We start from the raw sequence: 13,062 nt of genomic DNA, 5'->3' as shown, positions 1-13,062 counted from the left end.
TATCACTAAAATAAGAGTTCTGCATAATATGAAAATTGTGATCATGGCAAATCATCTCTTTCACAAAACAAAGAATTGTATTCAATTAAAACACTATATTTCCAGATGCCATATTTATCTAGGATGCAGTTAATCAGAGTACATATTTTTTCTCCATGTTTCAATAAAGTAGCTGATGTGCCATTTGCGGCCTGACAATGAGTGAGGCATCACAAACCAGATATGACAGCCTCACAAGGAAAAGCCCAAGCCCATACTTTCTCTTCCTTGCATTAACAAAGCCAATCCAAATCTTCCCCCAGATCTACAGCACCTGGCCTGTCCTCCCCCTCCATCTCCTCCCACGTCATTGATAACAATCCCTCATTTCCTGAATAGGACCTGCTCAGACAGAGTCTGGAATGCTGTAGTGCTCAATCATGCATGCAGTGCCAGGGCCCTTCGGATACCCTAAACAATTTTTGGGAAATGAGAAACAATCTATCATCACACCCATTCTAATGTGTGGTGTCTTGGATCTGGGCTATATAAGGAGAGGTGCAGAGGGCTTAGGGCAGTCAGACTTTCTCCTCTGCAGTAGAAGGTTACATTCATGGGAAGATCAGTGTTTACCGTGTTACAGACAGTGGCTGCTTTTGCTATTTGTATAGCAGCCCCTACTACAAGTCCAGATGTCACTCTGTCTTCAGATGACCTACAGGCCAGAGCTAAGGTAAACTATTGCTAATTACTGTAGTTCTATATGTGTTTGTATTATTTCATATTTACATATTGTGTACATATTTATCATTAAATGTTACGTTGTTTCTTTGACAACACAATGGAATGTACCAATTGAAACAAACAGTACAGAGATAAACTACCCACGGTTTGGTTGATGGACAATTGTGCATCAACCAAACCGTTAAACTGTACTCGACCACGGAACACTAACTGTCCATTTTTACAAGATTGACAGTTAGCTCTCTGTACAGGCCTATCTATCCCAGTTTTACTCGGTTGCTGGATCCACCAACTCCATCATGTCCAGGCGAGTGATGATGGACACCCCAGTGAACTCATTTGAGAGAGACCTGAGGAGCATGCAGGACTTCTTTGGGCTGGAGGTAACAGGCAGGCTGGACCCGAACACCCTGGAGGTGATGGCCAAGCCCCGATGTGGGGTCACAGACGTGGCCCGCTACGGACATTTCCAGGGCAAGCCCCGCTGGAAGCAGAGCATCGTCACTTACAGGTAGCCTAGATACCGGACAGAGACTTCAGAAATTACCAATTGAGTACAAACTACTTGAATCAACTTTGTTTCCACATCATGAAAAAACGTAATGTTTAAAAAAAAAAATTATATCAATGTGTTCGTGATGATGTTGAATCAACATGGAAATCTGAATGGATTTTTTAAAAGTCAGCAATGTAAAGACATTTCTGGAATTTTGTATTTTTTCACCTAAGCTTTAACCTAAATCCTACATGGTTCAAATGTTGTTGATTTCAAATCAAATCAAATTGTATTTGTCACATGCGCCAGGTTTAGACCTTACAGTGAAATGCTTACTTACAAGCCCTTAACCAACAATGAATTTAAGAAAAATAGATATGTAAAAAAAAATAAACACAGAGTAGCAGCAGTGTAAAAGAGGGGTGGAGGTGGGGGGGTACAACGCAAATAGTCTGGGTAGCCATTTGATTTGCTGTTCAAGAGTCTTATGGTTTGGAGGTAGAAGCTGTGAAGAAACCTTTTGGACCTAGACTTGGTGCTTCGGTACAACTTGCCTTGCAAATCTTTTCAGTCTCCTGAGTGGGAATAGGTTTTGTCGTGCCTTCTTTACGACTGTCTTGGTGTCCTTGGACCATGATAGTTTGTTGGGGATGTGGACACCAAGGAAGTTGAAGCTCTCAACCTGCTCCACTACAGCCCCGTCGATGTTAATGGGGGCGTGCTCGGTCCTCCTTTTTCTGTAGACCACAATCATCTCCTTTGTCTTGATCATGTTGAGGGAGAGGTTGTATCCTGGTACCACATGGCCAGATCTCTGACCTCCTCACTATAGGCTGTCTCATCTTTGTCGGTGATCAGACCTACCACTGTTGTGTTGTCGGCAAACTTAATGATAGTGCTGGAGTCATGCTTGGCCATGCAGTCATGGGTGAACAGGGAGTACAGGAGGGGACTGAGCACACACCCCTGAGGGGCCCCGTGTTGAGGATCAGTGTTGCAGATGTGTTGTTACCTACCCTTACCACCTATGGGCGTGTCCAGTTGCAGAGGGAGGTGTTAAGTCCCAGGGTCCTTAGCTTAGTGATGGGCTTTGTGGGCACTATTGTGTTGTATGCTGAGCTGTAGTCAATTAATAGCATTCTAATGTAGGTGTTCCATTTGTCCAGATGGGAAAGGGTAGTGTGGAATGCAATAGAGATTGCATCATCTGTGGATCTGTTAGGGTGGTATGCAAATTGGAGTGGGTCTAGGGTTTCTGGGATAATAGTGTTGATGTGAGCCATGACCAGCCTTTGAAAGCACTTTATGGCTACAGACATGAGTGCTACGGGTCGGTCGTCATTTAGGCAGGTTACCTTAGTGTTCTTGGGCACAGGGTCTATAGTGGTCTGCTTGAAACATGTTGGTATTACAGACTCAGTCAGGGACAGGTTGAAAATGTCAGTGAAGACACTTGCCAGTTTGTCAGCGCAAGCTCGCAGTCCTGGTTATCCAAAAGGAAACACTTTGACGTTTGTGGAAATGTTAAAGGAATGTAGGAGAATATAACACAATAGATCTGGTAAAAGATAATATGAAAAAAAATATATATATATTTTGTATTTTTTTTGTACCATCTTTGAAATGCAAGAGAAAGGCCATAATGTATTATTCCAGCCCAGCTGCAATTTAGATTTTGGCCACTAGATGGCAGCATTGTATGTTCAAAGCTTTAGACTGATCCAATGAACCATTGTATTTCTGATCAAAATGTTGTATCAAGACTTCCCAAATATGCCTCTTTTGTTTATTAATAACTTTTCATGTTCAAAATTGTGCACTCTCCTCAAGCAATAGCATGGTATTCTTTCACTGTAATAGCTACTGTAAATTGGACAGTGCAGTTAGATTAACAAGAATGTAAGCTTCATACCAATTTAAGATATGTCTATGTCCTGGCAATTTGTCTTGTTACTTACAACCTCATGCTAATCACATTAGCCTACGTTAGCTCATCCTTCCCGTGGAAGGGACACCGATCCCGAAGAAGGTTAAGGTCTTACTCATATCGGCTGCAGCGAGTGTGATCACACAGTCATCTGGAACAGCTAATGCGCTCATGCATGTTTCAGTGTTCCTTGCCTTGAAGCAAGCATAGAAGTTATTTAGCTCATCTGGTAGGCTTGTGTCACTGGGCAGCTCTTGGCTGTAATAGTTTGCAAGCCCTGCCACATCCGACAAGCGTCGTAGCCGGTGTAGTACGATTCGATCTTAGTCCTGTATTGATGCTTTGCCTGTTTGATGGTTGGTCGGAAGGCATAGCGGGATTTCTTATAAGCTTCCGGGTTAGAGTCCCACTCCTTGAAAGCGGCAGCTCAGCCCTTTAGGTCAGTACGAATGTTGCCTGTAATCCATGGCTTCTGGTTGGGGTATGTACGTACAGTCACTGTGGGGACGACGTCCTCAATGCACTTATTAATAAAGCCAGTGACTGATGTGGTGTACTCCTCAATGCCATCGGAAGAATCCCGGAACATATTCCAGTCTGTGCTAGCAAAACAGTCCTGTAGTTTAGCATCTGCTTCATCTGACCTCTTTTTTTATAGACCAAGTCACTGGTGCTTCCTGCTTTAATTTGGTCAGATTTGCCAAATGGAGGGCGAGGGAGAGCTTTGTACGCGTCTCTGTGTGTGGATTAAAGGTGGTCTAGAATCTTTCTCTCTCTGGTTGCACATTTAACATGCTGATAGAAATTAGCTAAAACTGATTTAAGTTTCCCTGCATTAAAGTCCCCAACCACTAGGAGCGCCGCCTCTGGATGAGTCTTTTCCTGTTTGCTTATGGCGGTATACAGCTCATTGAGTGCGGTTTTAGTGCCAGCATTGGTCTGTGGTAGTATGTAGACAGCTACAAAAAATACAGATGAAAACTCTCTAGGTAGATAGTGTGGTCTACAGCTTATCATGAGATACTCTACCTCAGGTCAGCAAAACCTCGAGACTGCCTTAGATATCGTACACCAGCTGTTGTTTACATATATGCATAGGCCCCTGCCCCATGTCTTACCAGAGGCTGCTGTTCTATCCTGCCAATAGAGTGTATAACCTGCCATCTGTATGTTCTAAATGTCGTTGTTCAGCCACGACTCGGTGAACCATAAGATATTAGAGTTTTTAATGTCCTGTTGGTAGGATATACGTGCTTTCAGTTACTCCCATTTATTTTCCAGTGATTGAACGTTAGCTAGCAGGACGATGGCAGATTTTGGCAGATTTTTCTGCGAAATTTCCATTTCCGTCTCCAGCGAATGATGGGGATCTGGGCCTGGTAGGGTGTTCCCCTGCAGCACCATCATATTATCCTTTCGACATACGCCTAGTTTCCTGAATCGGGTCACATTTCAGTGGACTTTTATTGTCCCCTGCACAAGGTGCATCTGTGTAATGATCATGCTTTTTAGTCAGCTTCTTGATATACCACACTTGTCAGGTGGATGGATTATCTTGGCAAAGGAGGAATGCTCACAACCAGGGATGTAAACAAATTTGTTCAAAATTTGAGAGAAAAAAGCTTTTTGTGCATATGGATTTTTTTTTCAGCTCATGAAACAACACTTTACATGTTGCGTTAAAATTGTTAGGTTTTTATTCAGTAGACATATGAGCACCAGTGGAATTAGAAAAAAACTGTTACACCAAATCCACACGGTTACACCAAATCCACCTATAGATATTGGTCTTGAAATTGGGGATCGGTATATTCCTACACTACTAAACAGAAGTGTGCTAAGATTTTCAAAACATAGCAAACATAATTGGATTTGCAAGTTATGACACATGGCAAACAAACAGGATGATGAAAAGCCACAACAAGTACATGATGGGCATTCGGATAACCAATACATAATACCATAGTTTCTCCTATTTATTTTCCCAGAATTACTGAGTACACGCATGACCTGAGTCGACGTGAGGTAGACTCCACCATCGCCCAGGCCTTCAAGCTCTACAGCGACATCATCCCACTGGACTTCAAGCAGATCTACAGTGACACCGCTGACATCATGATCCTGTTTGGAGCCAAATGTGAGTTCTGTTCAGTCACTCCCATTCAGAGATAGAGTTGATACCACAAGCATGTTTTGTATTTGTTAATTTAAGAGCAATTGTATTAAGAATACTGTTTCTTCCCTTTTTAAACCAGACCACGGTGACTTCTACCCCTTCGATGGGCCGAATGGTGTCTTGGCCCATGCAAACTCTCCAGGAGAAGGCGAAGGTGGTGACACACACTTTGATGAAGATGAGTCTTGGACTCTGAGCCAGAGAGGTACAGGATCAAAGAAACAACACCAATAAACCCTACAGTTGCTGTACTAAAATACTTCAAATCAATTCTAACAGTACCATCATAGTTTTTACCTAAGCATCTCTCTCTGACTCTACAACAGGGATAAACCTGCTTCTGGTGGCGGCCCATGAGTTTGGCCATGCTCTTGGATTGGCCCACTCACGAGACAGCTCAGCTCTGATGTACCCCACATATCACTTTGTGAACACAAAAGGATACAGGCTACCTGCAGACGACAGGCGGGGAGTACAGGCCTTGTACGGTGAGTGAGTGTTCAGCCCACTGTGAGAAGGTGGCGACAATTAAACATTAAACGGCTACATCAGGGCCCGTATTCATAAATTGTCTCAGAGTAGGAGTGCTTTTCTAGAATCTGGTCCCCCCCTCTTATTTATTCTTAAAGAGAAAACTGATCCTTCATCAGCTCTTCTACTTAGAGACACTTCGTGAATATGGGCCCTGAAGCTCACAGTACTAGGGAAAATGGTACTGTGTATTAACAGAATATCTATTTTCATAACCTGATATTTCATGTGGTCATTGAAACATTACTCTTCAATTTGTAAGGTGTCCGGACAACACCAGGTCAGCCGGAACCAACAAGACCCAAGCCTAAACCAAAGCCCAAACCAGAACCTAGACCAAACCCTCCAGAAAGATGCAACAGGAACCTTGTCTTTGATGCTGCCAGTACCATTCGGAATGAGCTGTACTTCTTCAAAGATGGGTGAGACGAACACACACTAACATTCTTTCAACACGTTTTCAAAGGGAAGGGTACACTGCCGCTACCTTGTTTTCCAACCAAGGTGCATGAATTGAGGAGCAAACTTTGTTTTCGTGTTATAATCCTGTGTATATTTTGAGGACCACAATGGAAATACTTTTTAAAACTTTTGTGTCATCCTTGATTAATTTACAGGCATTGTAAGGTATCCACATGTGTGGTTGTATTGTCTTTAAAAATGGCCAAATAAATAGATACAAATTTAAACCTGAGGTAAGAAGGAGATTCAGGAACACTTAGAGGACAATGTAATTAAATAAAAAAGCTTATTTATTACAACAAGTATAACATGTTTTTTTATATAGTTTTACAAGTTTAATCAATATCTTAGTATCATGCTGTAAGCACAATTTCTTTTGAAATGTAGATGCTTCATAGAAAGTGCTGTTGTATAAATCATAAAATGTGCAAGGAATCTTCCTATTGTTGCAATGCAAGCAAGCAAAGTATTGTCAAAATCCTGAAACACATTTTCGGTTTGTTTATCAGGTATTACTGGAAGAAGAGTGGCTATTGGAATGGAGTAATGACGAAGACAGTGAAGGGAACCTGGCCTAGCATTAGCCATGTTGATGCTGCATATGAATACAAGGGTCGAGACATCACCTTACTATTTGAAGGTACAGTATTAACCTAGCCTAGGCCCAGCCCAAGTTGCCCAACCCAGTAATCCAACAAGTGCACAGTTACAGTGCCTTGAGAAAGTATTCGCCCCCCTTGAACTTTGCAACCTTTTGCCACATTTCAGGCTTCAAACATAAAGATATAAAACTGTATTTTTTTGTGAAGAATCAACAACAAGTGGGACACAATCATGAAGTGGAACGACATTTATTGGATATTTCAAACTTTTTTAACAAATCAAAAACTGAAAAATTGGGCGTGCAAAATTATTCAGCCCCTTTACTTTCAGTGCAGCAAACTCTCTCCAGAGGTTCAGTGAGGATCTCTGAATGATCCAATGTTGACCTAAATGACTAATGATGATAAATACAATCCACCTGTGTGTAATCAAGTCTCCGTATAAATGCACCTGCACTGTGATAGTCTCAGAGGTCCGTTAAAAGCGCAGAGAGCATCATGAAGAACAAGGAACACACCAGGCAGGTCCGAGATACTGTTGTGAAGAAGTTTAAAGACGGATTTGGATACAAAAAGATTTCCCAAGCTTTAAAACATCCCAAGGAGCACTGTGCAAGTGATAATATTGAAATGGAAGGAGTATCAGACCACTGCAAATCTACCAAGACCTGGCCGTCCCTCTAAACTTTCAGCTCATACAAGGAGAAGACTGATCAGAGATGCAGCCAAGAGGCCCATGATCACTCTGGATGAACTGCAGAGATCTACAGCTGAGGTGGGAGACTCTGTCCATAGGACAACAATCAGTCGTATATTGCACAAATCTGGCCTTTATGGAAGAGTGGCAAGAAGAAAGCCATTTCTTAAAGATATCCATACAAAGTGTTGTTTAAAGTTTGCCACAAGCCATCTGGGAGACACACCAAACATGTGGAAGAAGGTGCTCTGGTCAGATGAAACCAAAATTGAATTTTTGGCAACAATGCAAAACGTTATGTTTGGCGTAAAAGCAACACAGCTCATCACCCTGAACACACCATCCCCACTGTCAAACATGGTGGTGGCAGCATCATGGTTTGGGCCTGCTTTTCTTCAGCAGGGACAGGGAAGATGGTTAAAATTGATGGGAAGATGGATGGAGCCAAATACAGGACCATTCTGGAAGAAAACCTGATGGAGTCTGCAAAAGACCTGAGACTGGGAGGTTTGGGAGATTTGTCTTCCAACAAGACAATGATCCAAAACATAAAGCAAAATCTACAATGGAATGGTTCAAAAATAAACATATCCAGGTGTTAGAATGGCCAAGTCAAAGTCCAGACCTGAATCCAATCGAGAATCTGTGGAAAGAACTGAAAACTGCTGTTCACAAATGCTCTCCATCCAACCTCACTGAGCTCGAGCTGTTTTGCAAGGAGGAATGGGAAAAAAATTCAGTCTCTCGATGTGCAAAACTGATAGAGACATACCCCAAGCGACTTACAGCTGTAATCGCAGCAAAAGGTGGCGCTACAAAGTATTAACTTAAGGGGGCTGAATAATTTTGCACGCCCAATTTTTCAGTTTTTGATTTGTTAAAAAAGTTTGAAATATCCAATAAATGTTGTTCCACTTCATGATTGTGTCCCACTTGTTGTTGATTCTTCACAAAAAAATACAGTTTTATATCTTTATGTTTGAAGCCTGAAATGTGGCAAAAGGTCGCAAAGTTCAAGGGGGCCGAATACTTTCGCAAGGCACTGTAATTCTCTTGCTTTAGTAATAGCAGTGGTTAGATACCCCAGGTACTTAATTTTCTGGCACTGGTTTGAGTGGGAATGATAGAGAACCTGCTCTCTCCCATATCTGTAATATACACTGAGTATACCAAACATTCCTAATATTGAGTTGCATCCCCCTCAAACATTTTGGATACTCAGTGTGTAACGATCCTAATCTTTTCTCCAACATTTCTTCTCACAGGAAGAAGGTACTGGGGCACCAGAGGCCTTGCTGTCCTATCAGGTTATCCCAAATCCATATACAACTTTGGCTTCCCCTCATACGTAACCAAGATAGACTCTGCAGTTCATGTGGCATCCACAGGGAAAACCCTATTCTTTGTGGGAAACAAATACTGGAGGTGTGTGACAGTCAGGCACTAAATGTGGCTAAATATCTTATTAACTAATGGTCTCCTATTGTATTCAAACTCATATTGAAACCAAATGTACTGCAGTATCCTAAATGTGTTCCGATCTATACCACAGCTTCAATGAAAGGATGAGCACAATGGACCGTGGCTACCCCAGGAGCATCTCCCAGGATTTCCATGGTATTGGCAGGAAAGTTGATGCTGCTTTTGAAAACCATGGTAGGTGGTGGTGACACTGAAGACACAATACAATCAACCTACCTCAAGCCTTGACATGTTGCTAATACATCTTCTGTGTTTTATCATTCAGGTTACCTGTACTTTTCAGATGGCCCCAGGCAAACCGAATACCACTATCCATCAAAGAAGGTGAACCGTGTCTTGTTGAACTATGGATGGCTGGACTGCTACTAAAAAGAGAATCATTCATCATTTTCAGCTGTACAAAGTATTTATGTTGTCATCAAGAGCTGTGACTACACCCAATTAGCAATATAGTATTTTTCTAGATATATGCACTTTCAAAGATGACTTTACTGATACCAGTTTTTGAACAAGTGCTCAATTTCATCAGAGAACATTATCAGGATGAGACCCAGATGCAGAAACAGGAGGCAGATGGTTGAAGTCTTATAATGTTTAATAATCTAAAAGGTGTAGGCAAGAGAATGGTCATGGACAGGCAAAAGGTCAAAACCAGGAGTCCAGGAGGTACAGAGTGGCAGAAAGGCTCATGGCCAAGGCAGGCAGAATGGTCCGGTAGGCGGATACAGAGTCTAGAACAGGCAAGGGTCAAAACCAGGAGGACTAGAAAAAAGAGAATCACAAAGGCAGGCGTACAGTGAAAAAAACACGGGTTTTCTTGGAACATAGAAGACGAACTGACACAGAAAACACAGGGATAAATACATTGTGGAAAACAAGAGACACCTGGAGGGGGTGGAGACAATAACGAGAACAGGTGAAACTGATCAGGGTGTGACAACATGTCTGAATTTATTGAAATATGTTGAAAATATCTTTCTACAACTTGGGAGTGCATGGAGTTTATTGAGGAATATGTGACAGACACAGTCTATTTCATATATTCATAGTGCATTTGCTATGAACAATTGTTATTGGAAATTATGGGAAATTACTATCCTTCTTTGCGGAGGATTTGAATGGGTGAGGGAAGCCTAGATCTAGAACATTTCACATTAATTTAAACTATGTGACTACGTCATTAAAACTATCATGTATTTTTTTACTGAAAGATACTGTTGTAAACAGGCCTTCAGGCAGGGAATCTACAACAGTTTGTAAAATGGTGGACGCATTCAAACTAGAATTTCTGTCTATGGCGCTTCCTCACTCTCCAACCCATGGAAATATAATACATGTGCTTGACTTGTGGAGCAAACTGACATGAATAGAACATTTAGCAACTCTTTATTGCTTCTTTATTGTTGTTAAACCAACAAGTTTAGTCCAACTGGCCTTTGGCCTTCCTAAGGGTCTTTACTGACTGACCTATGAAAGATAATTTTATATGTTTTCAAAATGGGACCAATCACAATATTGACAATCTATCGGTCAGTTCAAAAACCCATTGCCCAGATTTTTGATCCTTCATGTCTGTTGTAAACCCTGATGGGGGCCCAAAGGTGTTGATAGCCTAACAATGAAGAAAACAATTTTATCTAGGCCCTACTTCCACTGTCTTCGAGTTGCTGAATTTTCTTCACTGCTGTCTATAGTTGGGAAGAACTTTTGATAGCTTTTGATAAACATTCGGATGAGGATTGTAACTCTTTGAGCGGAGTGGCAGATTCAAGATCATCTCTCTCGGGGGCCAAGGAGCTGTGACTTGTCTATAACTCTGCACGGATCATACAGGGCACCTTTTTTTATCCGCACCTGGTTAGCTAAAAAAAATACAAATTATAATATTTTTTGTTGTTGCCTGTTTTGCATGTTATTTTGGCATTAATACGTGTGTCACACATCAGTTTGCAAACAATAAAGCCGCATACAAACATGGTCTCTGTTTTGCTTTCTTGAGTAAGGCAGCTCCAAAATGCAGGTGTTTCAGCCTAGCTTAGTGCTCTCTGTGGTGGTGGGGCAGCCAGCAGAAAATACAGAGTGTAGGGGTTGGTAATGTTCTCTAGCTGCGCCGTAATTGGCTCAGTGTTCTGTCACTCATGGGGACACTACGTTTTGAATGGTCATCCAACTCAAAATTCCAAGTCGGGAACTTGGGCCTCTTTCTAGAGCTCCGACGTGAATTTCACTGACGTCATGATTTCAACCTTGTTATTTTGAGAGTTGAGCCTTTAAAAAGTCAGTTGTCTTGAAAAAACTATAAATCAAGAGAATGTTAGACTTATGCAATATGCCAGATATGTATACTGTAGCTAAGAAAGTAATACAAAGTGTATGTTGTTTAGTAAGCTGTTAGTAGCCCATGTGCCTCACCATAATAATTTGGTCCCTTTCCCCCTCAAAACTTAGCCTACTGTTCCGACTTGGTGGTGCACATGTAGCCTATAGCTTGTTTTAGAGAAATGTCATCATCGAATAGTGTAAGAGCTTTCATTGTCTGTTTAAATGCTCCCTTTCTTTATCCACCTGACTTGGTGTACAGGGAGAATATTGTAAGAACGGCCCATGTTCTGAATCCTGTCGCTGTACATTTGAAAAGTGCTGAACAAATAGTTATATTGACTACGTCCGTCCTAGCTTGCTCATTAATATCTTAATTTAAATGATGGATTGCCTCTTATCCACTCGTCGTCCCCTTATGCCACAGTTTGTACATCTCAATTGTCAGTAGAAACCACATTTGTTTAAAAGGCACATTTGTTTAAATGGCAGTAAATGAGGCTAAATTAACTGTTTTGCTGCCAGACAAGTCTACGGTGATAGCCAGGTGTAGCAGTTGTAAGGATTCACTCCATGGTGCTGAAAAGAAAGCTCTGTGTAGGCCCTAACAGTTTGTGGGCACCTTTTGTCACCGTTATAGTGCAATTAATGTATTGTTTAGTGTTGTGCTTTTGCTTCGCTGGCATGCATTTAAAACCTTTGTTTGTTTGCCCCACCAAGATTTACAACCTAAAATTCCAATGGCACAGATATCATTAATATAATAATATTATTTAAGTAAAAGTCAGGAGAGACTTTGCATTGAATGAATGGCAAAGGAATAATGTTCATGAATCATGTCCATTCTTGTTTACTTCAAATGTCTAAAAGAGAGCGCTTTCCTTAACGTGGAACGTTTCTAGAACTACAAGTCTACAGTCATATTTTACATCGTCTACAACATCACTGACTACAATGACCACAATGCACATTGACATAACACATTTTCCATACACACCTCTCGCCCTGATTGGTCCATTGGATTGGCTCTGACCTTGGTCGAGTCCCTTGCCGGTGTGTCGTGAGCAACAACAGTGGAACGAGGGTGCCCAGTCCGGGGCCCGAGACGAGGGTGCCCAGTCCGGGGTTGGCGACGAGGGTCTTGAATGATTTAGTGCAATCCTTGCTCCTGTTGTTCGAGACCTTAAAGTGTTAGAGAGTGATGGCATTGTGGTTCCTTTATGCAGTGATCATGTTCGTGGCAGTGTGGTCCATAATAATCTGGGCCTACATAGTTTGTTTGGCATGGTGGAGTCTTTTAGGTATTGCTGTAGGTTCGGTCTTGCAGAAAAAGATGAATTCTCTGAAGATTGTGTTGCGAACTAAATAAATGCACACTGCTACTCTCAGGAAATTAATAGGAATTTTTGGTGTGAAGCGTTCGTATTTATTAAACTCGTTGAAGTATTTTCACACAATTGAGAACTTCTCAGTTGATGTGATGCATGATGTTTTAGAGGGTGTGGCCCAGTGCGAGTTGAAGCTATTATTTCTTTATCTGAAAGAAAAACATGTAACATCTGCAGAATATTGTTCTCTGTGTTTTCTTTAGGCACACACACACATTCCTCTCTTCCCCAGTCCAACCTAGTTGGAGTTATGTTTAAT

The 13,062-nt window shown here is 41.6% G+C and overlaps 1 protein-coding gene across 1 annotated transcript; it reads left to right on the top strand.

Annotated features, from left to right (window-relative positions):
- Window positions 1–460: 460 nt before the first annotated feature.
- Window positions 461–11,053, top strand: mmp30 (matrix metallopeptidase 30). Its single transcript, XM_024431668.2, has 10 exons — window positions 461–712; window positions 975–1,234; window positions 5,135–5,283; window positions 5,402–5,527; window positions 5,649–5,810; window positions 6,116–6,275; window positions 6,825–6,955; window positions 8,880–9,039; window positions 9,167–9,270; window positions 9,362–11,053. Exons 1-10 carry the CDS (start codon window positions 593–595, stop codon window positions 9,463–9,465), a joined length of 1,476 nt encoding a protein of 491 aa, XP_024287436.1. The 5' UTR covers window positions 461–592; the 3' UTR covers window positions 9,466–11,053.
- Window positions 11,054–13,062: the final 2,009 nt, after the last annotated feature.

Source organism: Oncorhynchus tshawytscha, linkage group LG09 (assembly GCF_018296145.1).
Source record: "Oncorhynchus tshawytscha isolate Ot180627B linkage group LG09, Otsh_v2.0, whole genome shotgun sequence".
NCBI classification, from domain to species: domain Eukaryota; kingdom Metazoa; phylum Chordata; class Actinopteri; order Salmoniformes; family Salmonidae; genus Oncorhynchus; species Oncorhynchus tshawytscha.
The sequence above is the reverse complement of the archived record's forward strand: the minus strand, read 5'-3'. Positions and strand labels throughout refer to the sequence as shown.

Coding starts and splice junctions, on each gene's coding strand:
- mmp30 (XM_024431668.2), top strand. CDS start 593: ATGGGAAGATCAGTGTTTACCGTGTTACAGACAGTGGCTGCTTTTGCT. Junction 6,276..6,824: donor CTGTACTTCTTCAAAGATGG/GTGAGACGAACA, acceptor TTTGTTTATCAG/GTATTACTGGAAGAAGAGTG. Junction 9,040..9,166: donor GTGGGAAACAAATACTGGAG/GTGTGTGACAGT, acceptor TCTATACCACAG/CTTCAATGAAAGGATGAGCA.